Source organism: Panthera tigris, chromosome B4, assembly GCF_018350195.1.
Source record: "Panthera tigris isolate Pti1 chromosome B4, P.tigris_Pti1_mat1.1, whole genome shotgun sequence".
In the NCBI taxonomy this organism is placed as follows: Eukaryota; Metazoa; Chordata; class Mammalia; order Carnivora; family Felidae; genus Panthera; species Panthera tigris.
Window position 1 is genome coordinate 129,960,709 of NC_056666.1, and position 27,105 is coordinate 129,987,813.

General features: G+C 59.2%; 1 protein-coding gene across 4 annotated transcripts in view; it reads left to right on the top strand.

Annotated features, from left to right (window-relative positions):
• Nucleotides 1-314: 314 nt before the first annotated feature.
• Nucleotides 315-27,105, top strand: part of CYTH4 (cytohesin 4) — a 28,703-nt gene continuing 1,912 nt past the window's right edge. The window contains exons 1-12 of one of the 4 annotated variants that reach the window (XM_042993207.1): nucleotides 319-475; nucleotides 7,816-7,898; nucleotides 9,987-10,051; nucleotides 11,166-11,232; nucleotides 12,750-12,868; nucleotides 14,125-14,205; nucleotides 15,671-15,783; nucleotides 17,409-17,557; nucleotides 23,274-23,385; nucleotides 24,761-24,837; nucleotides 25,240-25,311; nucleotides 25,854-26,008. In XM_042993207.1, coding sequence (XP_042849141.1) covers nucleotides 421-475; nucleotides 7,816-7,898; nucleotides 9,987-10,051; nucleotides 11,166-11,232; nucleotides 12,750-12,868; nucleotides 14,125-14,205; nucleotides 15,671-15,783; nucleotides 17,409-17,557; nucleotides 23,274-23,385; nucleotides 24,761-24,837; nucleotides 25,240-25,311; nucleotides 25,854-26,008 — 1,148 coding nt within the window. In that variant the 5' untranslated portion in view covers nucleotides 319-420. Of the gene's footprint in view, nucleotides 476-4,710; nucleotides 6,676-7,815; nucleotides 7,899-9,986; nucleotides 10,052-11,165; nucleotides 11,233-12,749; nucleotides 12,869-14,124; nucleotides 14,206-14,236; nucleotides 14,387-15,670; nucleotides 15,784-17,408; nucleotides 17,558-23,273; nucleotides 23,386-24,760; nucleotides 24,838-25,239; nucleotides 25,312-25,853; nucleotides 26,009-27,105 lie in introns of those variants that run through there. The other 3 variants (XM_042993204.1, XM_042993205.1, XM_042993208.1) reach the window with 3 other exon arrangements.

Genomic DNA, 27,105 nt, shown 5'->3' on the forward strand with positions numbered 1-27,105 from the left:
GGAGGTTGCTAAGTAAATGGCCCATCATCCCACATTATCCCCTAGGGAAGACTGTGCCCTCCAGCAGCCATCATCCTCTGTGTGTGCACGGGTGCGGGAGCGGGTGTGTGTGTGTGTGCATGCGCACGTACGTGTTTCTCACTCTCACTTTCTCTTTTTACCCCCCAACCCCTCCCTCTGTTTGTCTCTTTTGCCTCTAAATCTCCCCAGCCCACACCCAAAAATGCAAAGAGTCCCTGCCACACGAAACTCTGCTGGTTTTAGGAAGTGTTGCTGCTTCAAGAGCCTGCACACCAGGTCCCGGCAGACAGGACTTCCTCCCCACGCGGGGCTGGGCGGGGCCACCCGGAAGGGGCCTGGTGTAGCCTCGGTGACACATCTCTGCCTGGTCAGCTTGAGCAGCAGCTGGGTCAGCAGGCGATGGGAGCGGAGGCCACCCTTCCCCGGGGCTTCAGGATGGACTTGTGCCACCCAGGTAAGCACCCGGGGCCGACCTCTCCGGGCCTCAGTTTCCTCCTCTGTAAAATGGGGACAATAGTGCCTGCCTCACAGGATCCTGGACGGAATCCATATGTAAATAGATGTAAGACAGGGTGGAAATGCAGAAGCATGCAACAAATGTTTACGAGCTCAGGCTAAGTGCCAAGCTGTGGCCCAGATGCTGGGAGAACAGGGAACAAAGCAGGCCCTGTGCCTGCCCTCCTGAGCTCACGCTCTACAGGGGGAGACAGACATAAGGGTATTAATGTAATATGTCAGGGGGTGACAGGCAGGACGAAGGACAGTCACGTAGGATAAGGGACATGGGAGGGGGTGGTCGAGGAGACCTCAGAAGGAGACACCATTTGGGCAGAGACCTGAAGGAAGGAGGGAGTGATCACTGTTGGTTTCTGGGGAAGGAATATTTGGGGGGGGGGGGTGCTGGGGAAGGAATGACCAGTGCAAGGAAGGTTGCTTGAGTTGAAGATGATGACGTTGGTGATAATGGCCGTCTGGGTGGCACAGGGGCCCTGAAGCTCCTGTTTGGACTTTAAGGGTGGGGGGATGAGGGTGGCCTGTGGGGAGGCTGAGGACACCACCTAGAGTGCCAGTGGAGGGGGCCAGAGAGGAGCAGCAGAGAACCATGGCTGAGCCCCTCCCCAGTGAGCAGGACCGCGTGTCTGGGGGAAAGAGGAGAGACATGTGTATGGTTGGTAGGGAAGAGAACTGCATTTCTGCAAGGCAGAGGGAAGAAGAGGGACAAGGTCTCTGTGCCCTGCAATCGGAATGTCCCAACATCAGGGCGCCTGGGTGGCTTAGTCGGTTAAGCGTCCAACTTCTGCTCAGGTCATGATCTCACAGTTTGTGGGTTCGAGCTCCGCATCGGGCTCTGTGCGGACAGCTCGGAGCCCTGGAGCCTGCTTCGGATTCTGTGTCTCCCCCACCGCCCCCTCTCTGCCCCTCCTACACTCGCACTCTATCTCTCTCCTACAAATAAATAAACTTAAAAAAAAAAAAAAAAAAGAATGTCCCAGCATTGCCTGGAAATCCAGAAGACGAGGGCTTCCAGGAGCTGTCCAGTTCCCCAAGTTCAGATGACGTCAAGCCTGTTAGCAACAGAACCCTTTGTTCAAACAAAACCTAACACCGATCAGTCTGACCCCGCCCACCGCGCCTCCCCTGACCCCACGGGCTCTGGGGAACATGGTTAGAGAACTACCCTTCCCTTTGAACAGCTTTTGGGCTTTGGACGGCAGGTGGCTCCCAGACCGTACAGGCTCCGTGAATAGGTCTTAGGTGGAGACTAGATGACAAGGCGGGGACCCAGCGGGGAACAGCACCTGGCTTAAGATTACCCAGCAGATAAGAGGTGATGGATGGGTCCTTAAGGAGAGGGATGGTTGTCCCCATCACGAGGACACTGAGGCTCACGGAGGTGAACTGCGGGAGAGGACTGACTTACTTGAAGTCAGGGGGCCAGTAAGTGGCAGGGCAGGGACAAGAACCTGAGAGGAGAGAGAGCCACGGGTGAGCCCGGGCTGCGGAAGGTGCAGCCCAGAAGGCGGGCTGCTGCTTTGCTTTGGGCTGGCCCTGGGAGGGAAGGGATTGAGTGAAGTCAACGCAGGCGGTCTGTTGGGAGATTTCAGATCCCCACGGATTGGTTCATTCATTCATTCATTCATTCGTGCTATAAGCAGTCCTCCGGCGTGCAGGGTCTGTGCTGGGCAGTGCTGGGGACAGCAGGCCCAGCCCTGGGGGAGGCTGCTGGTCCAGGACATGGGGGAGTGGGAGACAGACCCTCAGATCCTGCAGGACGATGACCCAGAGCAAACGAGGAAGCGACTCCTTCCACGTGGGAGAGGGGGAGATCTTGGAAAACTTCCTAGAGGAGTCGGGTCCCCCAGGGCGGCCTCCCCGTCTGCCTCCCGTGTTCAGGCCTCCTCCCCCCAGGGCCTGCCGGGAAGGTGAGCAGCCCAGGCAACAAAGCCTCTGTGTGACCAAAGACAGCACCTTTGGGCTGGTGCAGGGAGGCCGGGGAGTAGTTAAAAATAGAGGCAGCTTGGCTCTGGGGGCGGGGAGGAAGCCACACGTCGCCCACAGAGCCTCGGGGGCCGGGGCGAGGAACAGCTTCGCCAGACACCCCCTCCTGCCCCAAGCCCCCCCCCCCCAGACTCTGAGGAGCCTCTGCCCTCGGCCGCCAGGATAACGCCCTCCTCCCGCCCTGGAAAGGGGAAGCTGGGCCAGCTGTCCTGGAAACGGGCCTGCGAGCAGAAAGATTTCTAAAAATATGATGGGAAAGAGGAAGGACAAAGGGGAAGTAGAGAGGAGCTGGGGAGGTAGATGGCCGGGGTGGGCACCAGGGCACTGACAGCTGGCCTGGGCACCGTGCAGAGGGCAGCCGCAGCCTACAGCATGGGGGGGAGGGGGGGCGTCCAAAAGCAGCCTTCGTGAGGCGGGAAAATCACCGAGCCCAGGGCGGAGTCAACAGAGTTCACGGTTATCATTATCATGTTGTTATTTTGCGTGTTTCATGAGCACTGTTACTAAAACCCGACTCCACGGGGCGGGCGCCTGGGTGGCTCCGTCGGTGGAGCCCCTGACTTCAGCTCAGGTCATGATCTCGCGGTTTGTGAGTTCGGGCCCCACGTCGGGCTCGCGGCTATCAGGACAGAGCCTGCTTCGGGTCCTCTGTCCCCCTCTCTCTGCCCCATTTGCGCACTCTCTCTCTCTCTCTCTTTCTCAAAAGTAAACAAACATTTAAAAAAAAATTTTTTTTAATGAAATCCAACTCCCACGAGCTGCTTCGGTGCTTGAAACCCCAGCGTCACCAGGCTCAGACTCAGAAGTGGCCACTCTGACCCTGCGTCCTTGTCGCCCTCCCTGAACCTCAGTGTCCTCAGCTCTGAAATGGGGAGAAATCCCCGCTTTGAAACAGACAGGTGAAGGGGTGGAAGGCCCCGGGCTTCACGTGACAGGGGCCACCTGTTGGGGGGGGGGGGTCAGAATCCCTCCAGAAGGGGACAGGGGATCCAGGGGGTCCATGAACATGCCTGCCAAACCACAAAAGAAGCTCTGTGAAGACAAACTGCAGACAGCCCCGTCCCCACGCCCTCCCACTGTCCTGAGAAAACTCGCCACGCACGCTTATGCCTCAGTTTCCCCAGCTCTGGAGAGTTGGCTTTGTTTTCTCTCTTCCCCCCACCTCCCGCCAAAAAAACAAGGCATCATTCTGTATCTGGCCTTCATTCTCAAACAGGAGCCACGGTCAGCACTTCCGGTCAGAACAACCAGGAGCTAGTACCTGGTGGGGTGTTGATGATTTGCGCGAAGATATCTGCCGTCGGAAGATCAACATCAGGGTTGTGGCCTCGGGAGTCCTGGATGGGCCTGGGTGTGACCCCCAGCTCCAGCACCTTCCAGCCGTGTCACCTCGGACACAGAACAGGAGGGCACCTGAGAGGGGAGACGCTGAGCGGGGGTGAAGAGGCAGAGGGCGGAAGGAAAGGCATTCGAGACACGGGGAACAGCCTGTGCGTGCGGAAGCCTGTGGAGAGGGCGCACGTGGGAGCAAGTGGAGGACGTCCAGGAGGCCTCAAGCCGGGGGCGGGGGTGGCACAATGTCAGTGGAAGATGGGGCCCTGCCTGCCCAACCGGGGGGCCCGGAAGACTCGGGGTGTCATCCCCAGGACAACGGGACGCCGCGGGAGACTGGATGGGAGGTGCCGAGTGGAGGCCGGGAGACACGGAGTCCAGGGACACGCCGAGGTCGGGGTGGGGGTGGGGGTGGGGCCGTGGAAACGGAAAGGAGATGGACGGGGCGTGGCGCAGGGGAGACACGAGGGTGAGAGAGGGGTGCATGTCAGTGTGCCTCAAAGAGTTGTGAGATCGAGTGACATAATTTACACCGAGCCGCTGGCACAAAGCAGGTGTTTTTGAGCCGAAGGTCAATGGGAGACTCTTCCTTCGCCACCCCCCACCTCCTCCCTGGAAACGGGGCTCTCTGGGCCTGCGGAGCCCAGTGTTGCAGGGACAGAAAGCAAGACTCCCAAGAGGGCCACCAGGAGGAAGGCACATGGCGCCACTCCTCGTCCCTCCTGGGTCCGTGTCAGTGACCTGCGGGGGCCAGAACACCACCTGATGGCTGCTGGGTTAGGTTGCATCCTGCATCCTGGAGGACGGTGCCCCATCCAAGCAGGACATCAGCTCCAAGCTGACGCTTTGTTCCACCAGGCTGGCAGCTTCTGGGGGGCGAAGTGGTCCCAGAGGACCAGCGGATCCCCTGGCCGGATGCTCCTCCCACGCCTGCCTTCCTGGGAAGAGAGCCCCTTGGTCCAGCGTGATGTTGTGCAGTACTCGACATCTGACGACCCCTGGACAGTGGCACCGGCCGAGGCTCTGTGGGAAGGAAGGGCCCCCCCGCACGTCCGGACCACGTATGGCTTCCGGTCAAGATGGATCGCTGGCCTTTAGGAGTAGAAGGGATCCTTTGCAATCCCATTGCCTCCCGAGTTGGCTGATGGGTCTTCGAGGGGAAACAGTGGGTCTCTGTTGCCGGCAGCTCAGAGATTCAGAGGTGGCGATAGCTCGGGAAGCTCGGGTGGGTGGCTTCTCCACCCGGGCCACGTGGCTACTGCACTCGTGGACAGTTGTACCGGCACGTGGCTGCCGGTCAGAGCCTGGCTGAGGTCAGTGCTGGATGGTTGCTGGGCAGCATTGGTGGGCGTCACAAAAATCTTCATCCCCCGGGTCCGCTCCGAGGGGACACCCACTTGCCTCCTCCCCAGACCCCCCCTACTCCCGATCTTCCGATCTTCCTCCTTCCCAGCCTCCGAGAAGTCAAGCCACCCTCTCCTGTTCACTGTTAACCTTAAAAAAAACAAAACTGCCAGCTATTTTCCCGGCCAAGGAGGGGTTTATTCCAGAAGAGTATTAGAACCGCCATCCAGGACAAGCAAGCTGTGGCAAAACCCTCGGCAAGTCCGAAGGACAGAGAGAGGAGTCGCTGTCAGGAAAGGGAGTCGGGAAGGCTGTGCGATAAACAGCAAGTCCATCGGAGTTAACTGGGGGCTCCAGGCGTAGTGGCTTTTCACGGGCTGAGTTGTGACTTTCTCATTGGCTGGGCTGTTGCGGAGGGAGGAGGAAAGCTTCCTTCCGGCTGCAGGGAGAGCAACTTAGTAGCTACAATCTTTGCCACTTGCAAGGTGTGTCTGCTCCTGTAGGGTCTGCAATTGAGGAGGAGTGGTCGGTGTGAGAGCCCCCCCCCCCCCCTGCTTAAAGGAGATTTCCTTTCCTCAATTTGCACACCATAAATGCAGACGTGTTCTTGCTGGGGGCCGCTGCTCTTTGCACATGAAATGGGTGGCCAGGCACCCTCCCCAGAGTCCTGCTCAATGGGAGCCTTTCTCACCCCTGTCTCTCCAGGACACCTTTGGGCAGGGTTCAACAGCTACCCAGCGTTTACGTGTCCCCAAACACGAAGCCACCCATTCTGGAACCAGGCTGGGGTGCTTTGCTCCTTTGCCAGAGAGATCACAAGGGACCTACCCACGCAGACATAGTGGGAGCCAAGGGACCTGGTGCGACAGCAGTGGATGGCATAGGGGCCTGGGTGATGTGTTCACGGAGCTTACTGGAACCTTCTGGTTTTATTCGCACTTGTTCCTCCTCAGTGAGCCACTTGTGAAGGACTGTCGTTGTGCTCACTTGACTTTATGACCTGGTGGGTCACCCAGAGCCATCTTGACTGCTTGACCAAGGGAATCATCGTATACAGTTGTCATCGCATTTCAGGACCCTTCTTCCTGGGCACCCAGCTTCTCCTTCAGTCAACAGAGCCTGGGTGTGAGCACTGGCTCAGGTCCAGAAACTGGGCGAAAGGTCTTGGCTTTTGATGCAGTGGCTGTCCTTGGGGAGGGCCATGTCCTCGGATGAGGCAGTTCCATTCGGCTGAGTTAAGTTCCTGGGGAGGAGGAAATTCAGCTGTGCCATCAGCAGGCTACCCCCAACCCTACCCCCAGCCACTGAAAGAAATGGGTGCCTTGATCCTGAAGGGGACAGCTGATGGCACAACGCAGCACCCATTATACGTGCGTTGGACACTTCCCACGGGTAGAATACTTGCTTGGTGCCTCGCCGTCTCAACACCCAGTTTCCATCCCCAATCCAAGATGGCAGCTCGGTCAGCGGGAGGGAAAGGTAGGGACAGGGAGCCTTTAATTTTCCCTCTGCTTTCATTTGGGAGACGTAAGGGCTGTCCTTGCAAAACCTTAAAGAAAGGTGACCAGGTATTCCCTAAAGCTAGGACTTAAAGAGTTGGGGAGAGTATGGACAGACAGACGGGAGAAGGCATCCCAGGGTCGAGGAACAGCATGGGCAAAAGTGGGAAAGTAAGACAGAGACAGTGTGGGGGGAGTGAGGAGCCGGCAGGCTAGACTGCCAGGCTCTTACTGAGAATGGTGGAAGACAAGGCTGGCTAGAGAGGCCGGGACTGTGGAGGACCAGGAGGAGAACTCTTCCCCTCTAAGCAACAGGGAGCCCGTGGAGATTTTGGCCAAGCGAGTGTTGTGGATGCAACAGGAAGCGCGAGGGGTTAGAGGTGAGCCAGCCGACCCCAGTGCGGGAATTGTCACAGCACCTTGCACAGAATGCCAGCACACACGCGTCTCCTTTCACTCCGGGTAACGAGAAAAGAGCCCAGGCTTTGTAGCCAGCCCAATCCAAGCCCCACCCGGGCTGAGTAGCTTGTCCCTGTGGAGCCCTGGCCGGGTCACCTCATCTCTCTGAGCCTCGGTGTCTGGAGCGGGAGCTGCGAATTGTCCCCCCACCCCCAAAGCCAGTCTCCCCATCTTACACGGTCGCAATGGTATCAGGACCGCCATGCTAAGGGCTCATTTCCCCGCCTCCCTTGCAGCTAGGTGTGGTCATGTGACTCTGTCTGACCAATGGCCGGGGAGGCAAAAATGATACCCCACTCCCTGGTTGTGCAAATAAATACGCGGCCAAGTGAGCTAACCAAGCGATCTGGGGAAATAGCAGATGAAAATGCCCAGGAAGGATGAATGCCGTCCGCAGGTATTTTGAGTACCTGCTACGCGTCAGCTCTTTCTAGGGGGCGGAGGATGCAGCGCTGAGCAAAATTCTTGAAGTTCCTGCCGTCACGGTGCTGAAAGTATAACGCGTAGAGCAGGAAAGGCGCAAATCAACAAGATGGTGGGGGTGGGGGGGAGGGGAATGTCCCCAGAGGGTGCAAAGCTGGGCGGGAAGGGGAGGGGAGAGGAAGGGAGCAAGCCAGGGACACCCCCCCCCCCCGGCCCATCCCCGTTCTTCTCTCTTCAGACCCAGCGGAGCTGAGCAGTGGGGAGACAGAGGAACTACAGCAGATCAAATGGCACCGGAGGCAGCTTCTGGAAGACATCCAGGTGCGTGCACACTCACAAACGCACGGGCTCCTGTCCACACGCGTGTTCGAGCCGACACGCCCTCCCACGAGCAAACCCCCATACGCGCTCACGCAGCCCCGCACTCACTCCTGCCCCCCCCCCCCGGGGCCTGGTCAGAGAGCAGGGCCAGACCCCATCCAGCGCCCCCCCCTCCCGCCCCCGGAGTGGGGAGAATGGAATTCCGGGGGGGGGGGGGGGGGGCTCTCCCCGTTGCCGGGCTCAGCTGCCGGGGCCCAGAGAGAGCTAGGAGGGTGGGGGGAGATCGGTTAAGCACCTACTGTGTGCCAAGCCCTGCCTGGTGCTGTCTACACTGGATGGTTTGGCGGGTTCCAGTCCCGCCTGTGTGGCCCCGATCCGGTCGCATCTCCACCCTGGGCCCCAGTTTCAGCCCCTCAAAAATGTCACCCATTTCATCAAGATAACACCAACGTGTGCCTGGCCCTTGCCAACACAGTTTCTCAGACGTTCACCCATTTGACTCTTAGCAGCCTTCAAAGGCGGGTCCTCGTTCTGTTCCTGGAGCGTGCCGAGCTCAGTCCTGCCCCCGGGCCTTTGCACTCACCGTTCCCGCGGCCCCCGGGACTCTCCGCAGCTCTCGTCGGGGCACCTCCTTCTCACTATTTCGTTCTTGGCTCAAACGTTGCCCTGACCGCTCTGGCTGTGGTGGCTGGGGCCCCACCCCACGCCAACACACGTGTACCTAAGAAAGTTGAAGATACAAAATCACTCACTGAGCAAGTGCTTTGTTGAGACCTCCTAGGTGGCCAGGCTCTTCCTGTACCATGACACGACATTAACGATCAGAGATCGTTCTCTTTTTATTGGAGTACGGTTGACACCCCGCGTTCCATTGGTTTCAGGTGCCCCCCATGGTGCCTGGACAAGGCGATCCCTTACGCTGCGCCCACGACAGGGTAGCTACTCTGGTCATTTCATTTGCCCATGACCACCGTGATCCCACCCCCACTGGGCTGTGAGCCCCCGTGAAAGCGTGGGTCTGTCTTGCCCATCACCATAGCCCCAGCTCCAGAGTCAAAGCATGACTCTCCTGTCCGCCCAGCGGTCGTGGCTGGCATAATTAGGGGGTCCTCTGCCCCTGGGCGCCTCCTGCAGGGTCAAGACAAAAATAAAAATAAAAAAGGCTTGAGGGGGGTGGCGAAAGCGGAGACTTGGAATCGGGCCTCGGACACGTCCCCTTACCTCTCTGCACTTCAGCGACCCCTTCTGTACATTCCGCTGGGGTGACAAGGTCCCTGAAAAGACAGCCTGCGCGATCTTGTACCCAGGGGGGTCCCCATAATACTGGGCACATAGTAGGCACTGAGTGAAGGGTGAGCGGCAGAGTAAATGGATGGGGGAGGGAAGCCAGAGAGGAGTTGGGGCCTGGTCCTAGGGTGGGAATTCATTCCTCGTGGCTGGGGAGGCAGTAGGGAGCCATGGAAGGAGCTGGGGAAGGGCAGGCACCAAGCGCTGCTTCAGGAAGCTGGCAGCTGGGCGCAGGAGGGCTTGGCGGGTAGGCTTGGCTAAAGGGCAGGAGACTCCACAGCTGCAGAGGGGAGGTGGGAGGGCTGGAAGTAGAGTGGGGCGAAGGGTGGGGACTTGAGGACCGCGTCCCCCGAGACAGGAGCCCATGGAGAATTGCGTATCAACAGGCAATAGGCTGGCTTGGGATTTTGAGGATAAGAAACATCTGGGAAAGGGAGGGGGGCGCTGGGGGGTGGGGCGGGCGGGTTAAGCGTCTGACTCTCGGCTCAGGTCATGATCTCGCGGTTTGTGAGTTCGAGCCCCGCGTCGGGGTCTGCGCTGATGGTGCGGAGCCTGCTCGGGATTCTTCTGTCTCTCCTTCTCTCTACCCCTCCCTGACTTGTGCCCGCTAAATAACATTAAAAAATTAAAAAAAGAGAGAGAGGGAGGGAGAAACATCCGGGAAAGGGATCTCTCAAAGGTAGGCGAGCAGTGACAGCTCACTGGAGGTCTGGGGTCACGCCCAGGGGTGGAAGTGGTTGTTGAAGTCTGTCCCTGACTCTCCCTCCCTGTCGCACCACCCCCCCCCCCACCGCCCCGCAGAAGCTGAAGGATGAGATCGCAGATGTGTTTGCCCAGATTGATTGCTTCGAGATCGCAGAGGAGAGGTGAGGAGGGGCCAGGCCAGGGGCCCCTGGGAAGCTGCCATGGTGGCTTCCTGAGGATGACCCACACCAGGAATGAGCAGGAGGGAGCAGGGGCCCTGCCTGGGCCTGGGGCCCTGGTGAAATCAGGGATCGACCTGGAAGAAGAGGCAGCAGGGAGCGCCTGAGGCTCCATCTCGTGGTCTGGTCTGGTCCTCACTGCCAACAGCCCCCTCTTTTGAGAGACACTCCCCATCCCCACCCCCTCCACCCAAAGTCTCTCCTAACCCGCACTGACCCAGGCCCTGATCATTTGCCGGCCAGGAGCATCACGGGATGGGCTAGGAAAAGGAGCGCTCAGCTCTGTGACCTGGGGCTTGTCCCCGCCCCTCCCTGGGCCTCAGTTTCCCCCCTTGTGGGGAATAAGAAGGTTGCTCCCTACATAATCCCCTGAGGCCCCAGGTACCGACGGCTACACATTCGTCTCAGGAAGTCGCCACTGGGCCCCTGCCGTCCCTTGATCTCCGATCACCTTTCTAGCCCCACCACAAATGCACATGGGCCCACACGTGGTTGCCCCGTGTCTCCAGATGTCCTGTTCCAGCCCCGACACCAGCATAACATTTACAGAGCGCCTACCACCAAGCTGCTTTAAACTCTTTAGCCTCTCAACCATGCTGCGGAAACTGAGTCCCAGAGAGGTGAAGTGATTCCCCTCGTGTGGCTCAGCCAGCAAAGCAGCAGAGCAGGATTTGCACCAGAGGTCGGGCCCCGGGGGCCGTGCCCTCACCCCCGGCCTCCCTGTCATCCTGTCCCCACTTCGAGCCCAGGGCCCCCCTAAATGCTCTCCCTAGAGCGACTCTGGGCTTCCAGGGCCACGGCTGCAGAACCGGTTAGAATGCTGGAGCTGGGCCCACTGGAACAGTCCCATCTGGTAGCTCTGGGAGGGGCCCAGACCCTGCATTTCTAGGGTCTCTCCGAGGCGATTCCAATGCAGGATGTGAGGACCCCACTTGGAGGCCCTTGGGGGCCCTTGGGGAATATTGGCTGTAGCTGCGGAAAAAGCATCCTTGGGGACTGGGGGGGGGGGGGTCCTGGGGTTCTGGGGCGGTCCAGGCTGACATCTCCTTGTCTGCAGCCGGATGGCCCAGAAAGAGAAGGAGCTATGCATTGGGCGTAAGAAGTTCAACATGGACCCCATGAAGGTAGGGCAGTCGTGGGGGGCTCGGGTGGTCGTGGGGTCGGGGGTTCTGCATGCTGGACACCTTCACGATGTCCTCTCGTTCCCCTCGACTGACGATTGCCCACCTTAGAGGTGAGAAAACTGAGGCCCAGCGGAGCTCAGGACCTTGTCCGGTGGCCCACAGCCTGCCATGGCTTAAGTGCCCTGTCACCCCATAGCAGAGCATGAGGTAGGAGCCGGGAGGAGGTGGTGACATTTTATGAAGCCGAGTCTCTGCTTCCTCCTTTTTAGTAGGTCTTTGGACACTGGGGCCCTTAGATTCTGGGGCTCAGTCTCCAGAAGTTTCTCCCAGCCTCTCTGCTGGGGGAGGGCCAGTCTGAGGGTGCTGGCATGGAGCACTGGGGGCTCAGGCTGCTACGACTCTTGTCCCTCCCCCCACCCCCGCCCCCCCACCCACACACACCACCTCCCCACCCCCCACCTCCACCCCACCCTCCCCTCCCCTGGCCTCAGAGCAACCTCTCACCTAGCTAGGTGGCAGCCGGGTCCCTTCCTGCTTGAACAAAGACAGGAGGAAGCCACAAGCTGACATACGGGGGTAGGGTCAGGGCAGTCAAGGGGTCCCTGGAAATTTACTGCTCTGGCTGAGAGAGTTGCCTCCCGTCACAGTGACACAGGCTCGCCCATTTGTCACACACCCATTTGCCTTCCACAGCCACGGGAATCGGACCCCTGCCCCAACCGCACAGAACACACACACAGACACGCACACACTCGGGCATACAGACGCGTGCTCACACACAGGTGCACGTACACACAGAGCACCTGGGAGGGGCCACTGAGGGGCCCCCAGGACCCTCTGCCTGTCACTGAGAGCCCCTCACAACCGGCCCCCCCCACCACCTTCCAGCAACCTCTTCCCCGAACTCCCAAAGTTAGAAGGACAGATTCTGAGCGCCTGGGTCGTGAGGTGTGCGTGATATTGTCACATCAGAAGCAGGTTTCATGTAGAAAGGGAAGGAAAGTCGCCACGATGGAAACTCTCTCCCTCTGAATGCTGGGACGTGGCCATCTCCTCTCTTTTTGATTTAGCCGGATTTTTTTCTAATTTTTTACACAATGGACATAGATTGCTTGTGAGGAAAAAAACATGAAACGCTATTTTTAAATGTATGAATATGAAGGGGACAAAAGAAAGGGCTGAATCGTTGAATCTTAAAATTATAAATTCATAGAATCACTGAAGCATGTAATCAGTGTGAGCCTGAAGGGGACCCGGGGAGCCCCTGGCATGAGCCTGGCCCGCTGCAGGATGCTCTCTCTCTTCGCATGCCTCCACTGATGGGGACCTCACCACCTTCCAATGGCAGCTTCTGTTACGGAGGGACACAACTTCCCCGAACAGTCTGTGCCGATGTCAGAATGCCAGGTCCCCCCACAGCCTGCCCCACAGTCTGGCCACGGGGGGCCCCTCCCTTCCTCCACTGAGGCCAGCTGCTGGGGGGGGTGCTGATCATGGGCTCCGTGTACCCCCTCCAGGGCGTCCAATATCTCATTGAGCACAAACTGCTGACCCCCGACGTCCAGGACATCGCGCAGTTCCTGTACAAGGGCGAGGGCCTCAACAAGACGGCCATCGGCACGTACTTGGGGGAGAGGTAAGGCGGTGCATGGCCTCAGGGAGATAGGGAACGAGGGTGTGCACAGGTGTGTGTGTGTGTGTGTGTGTGTGTGTGTGCGTGTGCGTGCGTGTGCAGGTAAGTGAGTGAGCGAATTATGTTAGGGAAGTCCTGACTCTTGGGGCTTGAGACAGCTAACTGATCGCTCCCCTCCACCTTCTGAACCAATGCCTGCCTTCCTGCCTGCCTTCATTCACTTATTTGGTCAACAGATAGATATGTTTTAGTCTCCACTGTGTGCCAAGCAGTGTCAGATCCCCGGACTTATACTAGTGACCAAGATAAACAAAACCAAACCCCTGCCCTCGGAGAGGTACGTTCTAGTGGGAAAGACAGATCCCCAAATATGCAAAATATATTAGAAAATGTTAAGTTCTTTGGACTGCAAAGAAAGCAGGGAAGGGAGATGAGAAGCGTTGGGAATCATGGGTCAAGGGCCGTGACTTTAAATACTGTGAGTAGGAAGGGTCTCGTCGAGAAAGTGATGCTTGACACGTAAAGGAGGTGAGCAGTGAGGACATCTGGGGGAAGAGCATCCCAGCGGGAACAGCCTGTGCAAAGGCCCTGGGGCAGAAGCATGCTCAAGGAATGGCAGGCTGGTGAGATCAGAAGAGACCAAGGGAGGGAAGAAGTGGCAGGTGATGAGGTGGGGCTCCATGGGAGGGTCTGGGCACAGGAGGGGTGAGAAAGGACCCCTCTGGGCTGTTGGGAGAGGCAGGCGGGCTGTAAGGGACGAGGCAGCAGCCAGACCAGCAGCCCTTCTCCCGGGCTCCGCAGGGGGACACGTTCCTTCCCCCGAGAGGGCAGGGGATGCTGGTGCAAGAAAAACAGAGCTTCCCGATTTGAGCTGGGAAGAAGGGAGAAACAGGGGTAGGCCCGGCTCTCTTCATTTCACAGAGGAGGACACTGGGGCTCCGGGAGGTCCAGTGGCTTGAGTAGGGTCACCCAGGCAGGAAGTGACAGAGAGCGCCCCCTCCCCTCCCGGGTGAGAACAGCGCCGGTGAGCCGTGGGGGAGTTGCAGGGGTGGAGGGGGGTGGGGTCTGCTCCAGTGTGAGGACCTACGTGCGCACGTTTTGGGGGGAGGGGCTCAGACGTGGCTCAGCGGACCGGAAGGTGGCTGGATCCGGAAGGAGGACACGCGGCTCCCCTCCTCTCCCTACCCCACCTCAACCCCTTCGAGGAGGCGGGTGCCAGCAAGTTCCCAAGCGTGTGCCCTCCTCCCTGTCCCCTGCAGGGATTCCTTCAACCTGCAGGTCCTCCAGGCCTTTGTGGACTGCCATGAGTTTGCCAACCTCAACCTCGTGCAGGCCCTCAGGTGAGGGGGCGGGGCGGGGGGGGGACAGCCCTCGGGGGTGACGGAGCCTGGGCGGGGACCAGGAGCCACATAGCTAACGGCACAAACACAGCAAGGGGAGCGACGAGGAGGACGAGGACGGGAGGACCTAAGGAGCCGAAATGAATTACTGACAGTTACCACCTCCTGGAGCAGAGGCCAGGTGGGGTCATCAGCTCGCCCCCGCTCCGGGGACAGCGGGGACAAGCGTCTGGCTTATCACAGCGAGCGCTCCCGGTGTTAACTCCACGATTAGAGCGATAGTTAATCACGGCCCCCATGGTTGCTGTTACTGCCATTCCCACTACTTTTGAGATTAGGGTTTTATTCATTTGATTAGTGCGGGGTAGTGGGCAGTCCCTTTGTTATGACATATTGAACTGTGGAGCCAAGCTGCCCAGGTCATAGCCCAGCTCTGCTACACACACACACACACACACACACACACACACTCAAAACTCCCCGTGCCTCAGTGTCTTCATCTGTAAAAGGGAACAATAACAGTACCAAAGTCATAAGGTTGTGACGACTAAAGGAGGAGGTACTTACAATCGGCTTAGTAAGTCTCGCTGCCTGAACAATCGGCTCCCCGTGAGGGTATTTGATCCGGGCCCTGGAGGATGATCGGGAGTTTGTATGTAAGGCAGAGAAGGAAGAAGCCATCACTATCGAAGCAGTGTGGCCTTCCCTCCAGTTCCCCTGTTCTTTAAGGGAGAAGGGTCGGTGGTCGGGAGGCTCCCATATTCATTCATTTGTTCATTCATTCACTCTTTCACTCCTTACGGGGCAGTCCTGGGGTTCCCCGAGCCTGCGTGAGGCCCAGCAGGAGAGGTGAGGGGACCAGCCACAGACGGTCCTCGCCCTGGAGGAACGCAGTTGTTTTTTTTTAATTTTCTCTTAATGTTTATTTATTTTTGAGAGCGAGAGAGAGAGTACAAGCAGGGGAGGAGCAGAGGGAGGGAGACCCAGAATCAGAAGCAGGCTCCAGGCTCTGAGCTGTCAGCACGGAGCCCGACGCGGGGCTCCAACTCGTGGACCATGACCTGAGCCAAAGTCGGACGCTTAACGCACTGAGCCACCCAGGCGCCCCTCGAGGAACTAAGTCCCAAGAGCAGGAAGCCCAGCCAGGGGAAGGCACTTGCGGAAGGGTCCCCAGCCAGACCCCAGGGCAGACAGAGCGCGCCCCCCCCCCCGCTCTGGGCTGAGGCGGAGAGGCCACAGATGGTTCTGGACCCCAGACGGGCCGAGGGGAGCGCCCACCGAGCTCTGATACTTTGAAAGAAAAGGCACCTTCCCGTGACCCTACGTGATGGGGACAGACGCTCCCACCGACAGGATGAAGACTCTAAGGCTTAGACAGACAGAGCAGCTTGTCCGGGGTCCCCCCGACACCGTGCCCCCGAGATCCCCGCCCACCCCATCGCCCACAGCCCCATTCCTCCCCCAGACAGTTCCTGTGGAGCTTCCGGCTGCCGGGCGAGGCCCAGAAGATCGACCGGATGATGGAGACTTTTGCCACCCGCTACTGCCTCTGCAACCCAGGCGTCTTCCAGTCCACAGGTGCCGGTGTGGGATGGGACCCGGGGCTCCAGGACCCCTTCGGAGCTGCGGGCCCAGATCCTCCTCCCCAGGCGCCAGGGTCGCCCCACCCCTTCCGGTTTCCCACGGTGTCTGAACAGGGCTTTAAAGGATGAAGAGGAGTTCTGCCCAAGGTCAAGGGGAGAGAGGACCTTCGGGGGCAGGAGTTTTCATCTGAGTAAAGGCCAGAAGCATGAAACACCCTGTGCGGGACGTAGGGAGCACAGGTGTATAGAAAGCTCTCCACTGAGATCAGAACTCCGTACCCCCACCGCCACCCTTCCCCTCACCGCGGGCTGGGCAAGAAATCTTCAGGGCAAGCTTGTCCTGCCCTCCTTCTCTGTTCCTGAAGTTACCATAACAACAAGAACCAATTCCGTTAGTTGAGGACGACCTGTGCAAAGTCATCTGGTCCTTGCACCCACTGTCTGAGGCCAGGAACATCCCCCCTCTCTGCATATAACAGAGACTCCGAGAAGTGATGTGACTTGTCCACGGACACAACGCTTCTTGGCCGTGTGGCCATAGTCAGGTCCTACCAATCACTTGTCCTACCTTGTAGTTATACAGAACTGGGGGGGAGGGGGTGCTGGTTTATCTGTCCCCCCCCCCCCCCCCCGCCACTAGTCTAAACATCCCGCAGGGCGGGAACCGTATTGAATGTATTCGCCGATAAATTCCCCAGTCCGCAGCACTCTGTGGGTACGCAGTAAAGATTTCTGGAAAGGAAGGGATTTTAAAGCACCAGCTCTGAGTCCCAGTCTAAGTACGCAATTTTGTGACCTTGGGGCTGTAACTTAACTCCCTTGTGCCTCAGTGTCTTGCTCTGTAAAATGGGGTTACTCGCCTCGCAGGGTTGTTATAGGGATGTAGAGCTTAGCACAGGGCAACCACCGGCAACTACCAGGTTCTATTAGGTGCCGCTGTTTTCGGAGGTAGAGTCGCCGGTGTTCTGGAACATGAGGATACTTCAGGTTAGACCTCCTTACGTCACCAGTGGGGGGAGCTGAGGCTCCAGGAGGTCAGGTGCCTTCCCAAGGTCCACCAGACCAGCCGGGGACGCACAGCCGGACTTCCCTGACTCTGGAACCCGGGGCCCAAAAACGCCCCAGAGGAGCATCACTTCCCTCCCCAGTGCCCAGCCCAGCCTCTCCCCCAAGCCCATGAAAGTCTGAATAACAGAACAGGAACTCGGGCCCCCAGGAGCCCCGCAATGCCAACAAGATTGCCGAGCAGAATGTGACTAAGCCCTGAACGGTGTGGCCAACAATAGGTGTTCCGCGGAGGCAGGGAACAGAGTGGGCAGGGAGGCTGGAAGGGGTCTGGGAGAGGCTGGAGCTAGAGCTGAGAGATGAGGATTGAAATGCGCAGCAAAGGGAAGGGGAAAGGCAGGGGGCCCAGCGGGAGCAGAAGTGCAGAGGTGGGAAGGCAGCTAAAGGGAGCGGGGAGGCCAGAAGAGTGGGGAGGGGGAGGGGCCTCGAATGCCAAGCCAGGACAGCTGGACCTTCGGGGACTGAGACGGGTGACGATGGGCCCCTCGAAGGGGTCGGGGTAGAGGAGGCGAGAGTGACCAGCGCCAGGCCTGTGACCCCTGTGCCATCTCGCAGATACCTGCTACGTCCTGTCCTTCTCCATCATCATGCTCAACACCAGCCTCCACAACCCCAATGTCCGGGACAGGCCACCCTTCGAGCGCTTTGTGTCCATGAACCGTGGCATCAATGGCGGCGGTGACCTGCCTGAGGAGCAGCTGCGGGTAAGAGGGGCACGGCCCGACCCACCTGGTCCCCAGGCATCTGGGAGGGGTTCGTCCTTAGGTGGACAGCCCCGGGGGGGGCTCCTGTGAGACAGACCTCTGCAGGGGGATTCTCTGCTGGGAGGGACCCCACCCCAGGGTGGTGGCTGTCGTGAGATGGGCATTCCTGAGTGGTCCCCATCTTAAGGGCGAAGTCTGATAGAGACCACCCACGAGATCCCCCCCAGACTTCATCGTTTGGAGGATTCTGGGCACCCATCATTCACACCTTCCAGCAAGGGTGCCTCACGCAACTCAGGCGTATTGCCTGGAATCCCAGATTCTTAGACTCTCAGCATGTCAGAGCTGAAAATCTTCAGACTCTGCTAAGACCCTTCCCTCCTTCAGAGAGGAGGAAACTGAGGTCTTCCGCAAGGCAACTTGAGAGCCAAGCAGAACCCAAGCCTCCCGTCTCTCCATCAAGCAGCCCCCCATTCCTGCTGTATGGCACCGGGCCCTATGCTCGGCATGGGGCACCCACGGATGCGTCAACCACAGGCCCTGCCAGGCCAAGTTCAGGGTCTGGTGGGAAGACGATACATAAGTGAATTGTAGCCCTGTGTGATTCGTGCCGTCCTAACGGTGGGAACGTAGCCACAGAAACACAGAGGACACTCCTGTCAGTCTCCTGGGGGCAGGGGAAGGAAGGGTGCCATCTTGGAAGACTTCACAGAGGAGATGACTTTTGAACTGGGCCTTGACGGTTGAATAGGAGTTTTCGCGGAGGGGAGCAGAGAAAGGACATTGCACAAAGGGGAAGCAGCCAAAACCCAAGCCCGGCCTAGCTGGGAAAGGCAGAAATGTCCAGAGTGGCTGGGTGGGGTCAGAGCATCCAAGGCTTTGCATGACAACCTGTTTGCTGTGGGTAACACGGAGCTAGGAACGGTTTTGTAAACACGGGAGTGGGATTCAGAGCCTGGTGCAGCAAAAGTGAATTGGCAGTTCATTTCCAGGACTCAAGATGCCCCAGAGCTCAATAAAGCCTCAGTCACCTCCCTGTGAGAGGGTGGCAGGAGGGGAGGAAAGGGTGCGAACCCCACCCTCCCAGCTCAGCACCCTGCAAACCTCCAGCCGCAGAAGTCTGGAGGGAAGCCTGGGTCTGGAAGGACCCTGGTGCCCCTCCGTGTTCGAGAACCGTCACGCCCTTAACCCACCACCCTCCTTGGTCCCCAGAGGAGAAAGTTTATCACGAGGAAAGGGAGAGCCGCAACACAGAATGAGGGCTCCGCGAGCTGGTTGGAGCTCGAGTCAATTCCCGCCTCCCGTTTGCCTGCCGGTGACCTTGGGGAATGACTCACCCTCTCCAAGCCACCATTCTCTGAGCCGGGAGAACAGGGATAATGACGCCTGCGTCACAGAGCTGCTGTGAGTAGCAATTTATAAAAACGTAAAGGGCATAGCCCATGCCAGGTACGCAGCTCAGGCTCTAAATGGTGGTTTATGTCACTATTAAGAATAATTAACCATAATTTAAAAAAAAACAAAAAACAAAAAACACCACTTAGTAGAATGCCCGGAATGTGAAATGCGTTTGGAAATCGGTAACTCATCTCATTGTGGCACTCGTGTGGCAGGAAGCTGAGCACGCCTTGTCTGGCAGGTGATGAGTTAATGACACGCAGGCACCCGCTCCCCGATCTCCCAGACAGCCCCCCGCTACTGCGGAGCCCCCAGTGAGCCCGGCACAGCACCTCCCTCCTTAAGTATTTCCCCCCCAACTCAAGCCTTTTGTTAATAACAAGGCGCTACATTTGCATAAAGCTTGTAACTTTCTTCTCTTAGGGCTTTAGGGGTCTATTATGCCAATTTAGCTTACACTCTGCCTGGGAGGTTGGGGAAGGGTTTATTATCCTCCTTGGCAGCCAAGAGAGGCGGGCACAGAGGAGGGGTGGAGGTGGCGGGGGCTGGGAGGGGGGAAACAGAGCGTTAGAGTCACAGCCACATCCAAGTCCTGACTCCCCCACTCTCTGGTTGTGTGACATTTGAGAAGCCGCTTGACCTCTCTGAGCAACCAGCTCATAGGACTAGCGTAGACATGTAAGGTATTTAGCAAAGTGCCTGTGTAGTTAGAGTGGCTGACTAATCCAGAAGCTTCCCGGGGTGCAAAGAGAGCCACGCGGGCCTGGTCCTTGCTGTTCGGGGCTTTTAGGGCAGAAGTTGAGGGTGCTGTGTGGATGGCGGGGGGGGGGGGTGCATTTGCCTTCTCTCTGGGCCTCCTCTTCCCCGTATGTAAAGCAAGAGCTCAGCTTTAAGGACCTTTCAGATAGTCAAAGTTTACCACTTTGAGGAAAGATCCCCCACGACGGTACTGGAGCTTGGGCCCTGCTGAGGACACCGTCACGTCACGCTTTTAAGTGACCCGATCTGTGAAATTAAATTAACACAGACACATTACCTGAAGCGAGGGCACACAGACCACGAGGGTGCACAGCTGGACAAGGCTTTGGAGAGGTGCACCGCGGGAGGCCGGGGGCGGGCGGGTTGAGCCCATCTTGTCCTGGCCATCCTGATAGGAATGGGGGACAATGCCCGAGAGACTCAGAGCAAAGGCACAGGGTGTGGACTCGGGATAGGAGATCAAATCCCAGCTCTGCCCTATGGCTGTGTGACCTGGCCGGTGAGCCTCAGTTTCTTCATCTGCGAAGTGGGCAGATGCTGCTGCCGACCCAGGTTGTTCTCCCGAGAAGCAGAGTTAATGCACTCCAAGCTCCTGGCACTTGGCAGGCATCCAAGAAATGCCGAGAAGGGAACCACTCACCTCCAGGGAAAGCTGCCCCGAGCGGGAGCTCAGGTGGAAGAGGGGAAGGAGAGAGGCCAAGAAGGGGTGCTCGCTAGCCTCCACCCCTCCAGGGTTACAGGTGGAGAAACTGAGGCTCAGGCAGGGGAATAGTCTCCCAGTTCAGGGTATCTTCTGCTGTGGGCAGGCCTGGACCTCGTGGGTCCTTGTCCAAACATCTCCATCAGAACTGACCATCTCCCGGGCCCAATCCTCGCCACTCTATGTTCTCAGTAAGGTCTCCTGACGGCCCACTTTGTAGCAAAGGAATCTGACATCCAAGAGAGGTAGCTGGCCAAGGGTCTCCTAGTTTGTGAGGAGACCGGATTTGAACGCATGTCTGTCTGGCTCCAGGGTCCTTCCTTCTGCAGAGACCAGAAAGCCAGATTTGGGGACCAGTTGCTTCCTGGCTAAAGGAATCTCTCAACTCATGTGATAGAAAAGATCCGGGATTGATTTGGCTTCGATATGTCGGCTTCAGGTTCAGCTAGATCCAGGTGCTCAGCGAGGTCAGGACTGGTCTGTCCATCTCTCAGCAACCTTCTCCCCCCCGATCAGCTACCCTCTTAAAAAGACTCTCTTCAAGTTGCAGCAGAGATGGCCCAGGCGGCTTCGGCGGGGCTCATTCTCACTCAGCAGTTAAAACTAAAGTCCCAGAGCAAAGTCTTATTGGCTGGCATGGGTCACGTGTCCTCCCTGACCCAGTCCCTGTGGCCAGCAGGAGGAAGTGTCCTGATTGGCCAGAGGGGAGTCGCTTCCTCCCTCCTGGAGCCTGGGGCGGTGGGGGCAGTGGGCGTCAACCCCTCCCGACAGCCTGGACAGAAAGTGTATGGGCACGTGGGTCCCCAGAGGAAAACAGGGGTGGAGAGGGACGGACGCAAGACCAGCAAAACCACTGGAAGGTGGCCGTTGTCCTTCTAATCACGTCCACCCAGCCAGGTTCGGTGGTCACCAGCTCGGGCACAGGGGTGTCTACTTAAGGGGGAGGGCTGGTTGTTTACAAGGTACAGGAAATGTGGGTGAGCCGAGCGGTTTCCTTTATGGGGGCAGCATGTGCAAGCTGATATGCCACCCGCAGAAGCTTCCAGGGGCCCCCTTGTGGGCATCACGGAGGGGGCGGGGGCCACCCGCCTCCCTGCCTGCCTCCTGGACCTCCCAAATGCTTGTTTGTGCTGACAGCTTTGCTGACAGGGCCTTTCTGCCACTGGCCTTTGTTCAATCAGTCAACACCCCTTGGGAATTCTCAGGGGGCCCGGCTGAGCCCGGGCAGGAGGGACAACAGGGTTTCCCAGCTGGCTAGGGGTGCAGGGGCTCCAAAAAAGAGACCCACACCCACCCGGCCACAGCCAGGCCGAGCCAGGGACCCTGGAGTCAGTCAGAAGACATCTCCCCCAAACCCAGGAAAACCTGCTGCCCGTGGGGTTGTAACGCCCCATGCCCCGCCCCTTGAGCTGTCAGGCCAGAAAAGACCTTTAAAACCCAGCAGACACGATTCTAGATTCTAAAACTTCGGGGGAAGCAAAGAGGACTGGGGAAATGTTTCACTGAAAATCTCAAGGAAGCCTTCTGGACAGCAGTGTCTAGAAATGTAACAGAAGGAAATGACTTCATCATCTTTGAGATGGAGATCCAGCATTGGGTCTGGTTTCAATCAGCAGAAACGGTTTAGAATGTTTTCCCCAACACTTGGGAATATGGGATGGCTGATCCTGGAACACGGTGGCCCACGGCAGGGGTTTCAGCACACGCAGGGACGACCCACTGTGGGCCTCCACGGCTCAGCCACAGCGAGGTCGCAGCCCTGGCTTGCATACCTCCAGTGACGGGGGACTCATTACCACACAAGGCCGCTCCATCCGTATTTCAGCAGCTCTAACTGCTAGAAGGTTGGAGATGATTGTAATCTGTGTTCTGAGAACTCTCACCCCCGTGGTCACCGCCCACCCAGAACAGGTCTCTGCCCTTGAGAGCCGAGTTCGGAATCCCACCTTGAGTCTCTCCTTGGGCCAGGCCTCTTGACATTGGCAGTCAATCCCTAACTCCCCGGTAGCTCCTCTGTGTCCCCCTACCCAGGGTACACCTGGAAGTCTCTGTCACTGCAACTAAGCAAAAGGGGAGCCCCCTCCCCTCGTGGATGTTGCCCAAGACGGCCCTGACCCTGGCCGCTGTGCCCTAGCGGGTATCTGTATATATCTGGGTGCGTGTGTGTGTGTGTGTGTGTTCACACAGGTGAACATGTGCGCGGGCATACAGGTCCCAGCTGAGGGTCCTTGTATCCCCCACCTTCAGGAGGGAGTCCCTGACTCCCTCATCTGACCCGTAAGAGCAGCTCTGGGTGGTTGGGTGAAGGCAGAGGCTATACTCCTCCTTCCCCTTCACCTTCCCCTGGACTTAGGGTGGGGGGGTGGGGGGAGCTCTGAGCCCTGTGTAGTCCATTTACTGGGAGTTAGCATCTCTCTCGCCATTTTTGCTGATGAGGCCCGGCAGCTCAGAGAGGTTAAGGAACCTGCCCAGGGTCACACAGCCATCAATTCAAGCTGAGATTTTAACCCAGACAGCCTTCCACCAAAGCCAGTGCTCTTACTGAAATGCTGCTGGCTAGAATTCCAGCAAAGGTTGGGAGGAGAGGGGTCGGGGTGGGGGGGTGAGGACCATCACCCGCCTGGTCAGTAAGGGGTTGCCAACCTGCCTTAGGCAAGGGCCGTGGGCGGGGCCGCCACACGGTCCTCCGCCGGCTCTGTTCCACCTACAGAGGGGAGGCCTGACGTGCGGGTGGGGTTCACACCAGCGGCCTGGGGGGAGCGGGGAGGGTCTCGAGGCCACACGGGCCAGGCAGGGGCCCAAGCCCTGGAGCAGGATGGACCTCACAGCCGGGTCTCTCCCTCCCTTCTCCGGGGACAGAACCTCTTCGACAGCATCAAGAGCGAGCCCTTCTCCATCCCCGAGGATGATGGCAATGACCTCACTCATACCTTCTTCAACCCCGACCGCGAGGGCTGGCTGCTCAAACTGGGTGAGGCGCGCACTCGGGCACCCAGGGCACACGCGTGACACCCGCACGTTGACATACGGCCTCGGGGGTGGAGTCGGGCAACCCCAGGTCTCGTGACCCCCAGGGCGGTGGGCTGCCTGCCCCAGCCCTCCCTCCGTGTGTCCTGGGAGTGAAGGGGACAGTGGGGGAGGGGAAGGACGAGCAGGAAGGGGGGATGAGAGGCCGACAGGTCCATAGACCCTTCAGCGGCAGGTCTGTCTGTCTTCCTGGAGGGCTTCTGAGGAAGCCCAGCCCAGAGAGGTGAGGGTACCCGTCTGAGGCCACACAGCCAACAAAGTGGCAGCTTTGGGTGGGCAGAGGGTTGGGTGTCCCTGAAGGATGTGGGAGGGAGTGGGCAGGATGTGGCTCAGGGGAGCTTCCCTTCGACATGACTATGGGCAGGGAGGCCTTTCCGCCTGCAGAGAGGAGCCGTGGGTGGGTGCAGGGGTGCGGGGACCACGGCAGCAGGTGCAGAATCTGGCAGGGGAACCGCGGGGGGCGGCCCAGCCAGGGACAGTGGCGTTCTGAGCCAGGTAGGGACAGACACCTCGCGCTGGAGCAGAGACCTCGGCCGGGGGTGCCCGTCCGAGCCCTCCACCTCTGTGTGCCCACATGCCAAGCTGCCCTTCTGCAAACCACTTGGTCCTTTCTATCCCCACTGACTGTCCTCAGCCCCAAGGAGGCTTTAAGTTTCAAATCCCAGCTTCTCCACGCGTGTGCCGGCGGTCAGGTCCCCTCAGCCTCAGCTTCCACAGCCGTGAAATGGGGATCACAGTCACTGGGCGGGTTCACCGCGCAGCAAAATGGCCAAGCCCTGGGGGTCGGGAGCGAGGACACCGGGTTCGAATCTCAGCTCGGCTGCAGGACCTTGAGCTGACAGCTTCGCCTTGGTCTCTTCATCTGTAAAATGGGGTTAATGATGGGCCTCCCCTCATAGGTCGTTCTAGGGGTGGATTAGCAAATATGTTCTAATCACATCTAGAACGTTGCCTGGCAAACGAAAGATGAAATGCTTAGCACGGTGCCAGGCGGCGAGCAGGCCAAGGGATGAACTGAGGGGTGGGAAGGGTGGCCAAAAAGCACGGGGAATGTCCAGCCACTGTTCCCGGGATCGTGTCACGGGCGAGCCTCAAAGGTCAAGCGGCTCAGGGCAAGCCGGGGGGCGGGGGGGTTGGTGACTGGAGCCTCTATGGTTTGGGGGTGAGAAAGCGACGGGTCTGGGGGAAAGTGTGGTGGGCGAGGGGCTGGGAGGCTGGAGGGGAGGGGACAGAGGAACGCACTCAAGGCCCCGCTCTTCCATGGAAGGAAGTGTCTGTGGCCCAGGGAGAAGTCTGACCTGGCTCTTGGCCTTTTGCAGGGGGCCGCGTGAAGACGTGGAAACGGCGCTGGTTCATCCTGACGGACAACTGTCTCTACTATTTCGAATTCACCACTGTGAGCAGGGGGCTCCCGAGCCTGCCTCTGCCCCAGCCCCTCCCCACCCCCTCCCGGAGTCCAGCTATCAGAGCTGGGGGCCCCTTTGAGATCATCCAGCCCCCCGGAACCTGTTTCACGGGGGTGGGGAGGGGAGGGGGCAGGCACTGAGTTGCAAAGGGGAGGAGGGGCCGGGCCAAGGTCTAAGGCAGGGCCCAGGTTATAGTCTGGCTGCCGAACTCCCAGCCCTGCCCCTCCCCCCCCTCCACCTGCCACTCCCTCCCTCTCCCGGACTGGACAGACTCTGGGAAGATGGGTGCACGCCTCTTTGGGTTTAGGGAGCCCCACGAGTTCACTCCCTGGCCTGGGGCTCAAGGCTCCATTTGCCGAACCCGTGGCCTTTCCCTCCTGTTCAACTTGCAGGACAAGGAGCCACGGGGAATCATCCCCCTTGAGAACCTCTCGGTGCAGGAGGTGGACGATCCCAAGAAGCCAGTAGGTGTCCTGGGGTGGCGGGGGGGAGGGGGGGGAGGGGGCGCCCGAGACCTGAGCGGCTGGGGGAATTTCTGAAATGGGGTGCAGGGAGAGGGCGGCTGGGCCGGTCCCTCCAGGGCGCCCTCTGCGGGGCTCAGGGTTGCCTCGGTCTCCCTCCTGAGACTGTGGATCCTGGGGGCAGGTCCGTAACATCAAAAAGGGCACGGTCTCATCGTCTCTCAGAGCCTGCCTCTGACGCTGGCTGATGACCTTGAGTAAGTCTGTGCCTTTTCTGAGCCTCAGTTTCCCCAGCTGCCAACTGGGGTTTTTCGGGGAAATGGTGGGTTTATTGGGTCAGCCCTGGCCCATGGTAAGTTCTCGATGTGAGGAAGAACCGCTCCTGCCCCACAGGAGGCGGGCCCGGGGCGGGTGTGGCCTGCTGCTGGTCTGAACCCCACATGCTGAGTCCTGGAAGGACCCCCAGGAAAGCCCAGCCCAACCGCCCACTCCTCCCACCCCTGCCCGGCCCCCTGCCCAGCCCTCACCCGGCCACCTCCCCACAGTTCTGCCTGGAGCTTTACAACCCCAGCTGCCGCGGCCAGAAGATCAAGGCCTGCAAGACCGATGGCGAGGGCAAGGTGGTGGAGGGCAAGCACGAGTCTTATCGAATCTCCGCCTCTAGCGCCGAGGAGCGCGACCAATGGATCAAGGCCATACGGTAAGGGGGGGGCCGTTCCTGTCGCTTCCGGAAGCCCCTGCTCCTCTCCGAGCCTTGTCTGTACGAGGGGCTAAATCCAGAATCTCCCTCTCGTTTCCGGCTTGCAAATCCCTTCCGCCCCTATTCTGTGAACACCCCCTCCGTCGCGGGCACAGTGCCAGGCCCCGGGACTCAGGGAAGGGAGGCCCCAACTTCACGGGCTGGTGGGAGGATCCCGTGCGTTGTTGCACAAAAAGATCTTGGCCCGGCACCCGGCACGCGGCAAGTGCCCTCGAACGGTGCTCTCGTTAGCATCAGGATCCAAAAGGGGCCCTGGAAAGAGCCGGTAGAGACGGAGGGCAGGCCTTTCCAGGCAGAAGGACCAGTCCCAGCAAGGACCGGGGGGCCAGTCAGGGTGTGGCCTGCCTGGACAAGCACCCTGGAGTCCCGGGGTGGCTGGTGCCGGGCAGTGCAGGGGTCTGGCCCTGCAGGGACCCACCAGGAGGTGACCAGGCTGCACAGGATAGCAAGGCCTTGGTCCCCCTGGCGACTAGCTTCTCCTGGGGGCACTGGGGAGCCGCAGATTGGTAAACAGAGTAGGGGGGTGGCCAAGTAAGAAAAGCCATGGTGTAGGAGCTGACTTTGAGGTGGGCGGTGGAGGGACAGGTGGAAGGCAGGCAGGGGAGGGGCGGCAGCCGATGGGGCGACACGGGTGAGGCTGGGTGGCGTTAGCCAGAGGAAGACACAGGAGTGGTCACTCGGCCAGGGGCTGTGTCCCAGGCACTGGCGGGGTCTTTCCCCTCAAGCCTTGGTAGCGGTCCTGTGAAGCTGCCAGGCCAGACCGGCTCTTAGCCCCATTTCACAGATGAGGCCCTGAGGCCCTGACGGGGGAGGGGCTCACCCGGCCACACAGCCAGCGCAGGGCAGAGCCAGACCGGCAAGCAGGTCCGAAGAGGGGTCCAGAGCCCTTTGGGGGCAGAATTCCCAAGGCTGTCAGCTCTCGGCCTCACCCTCTCCCTCCCTGCCCCCAGGGGGGACTCCGGGGCAGGCCAGCACGGCTGACCCACCGTAGCTTGGCCCTTGTTGGGGTCATCTGGCCTTTGTCCCGCAGCAGGGCT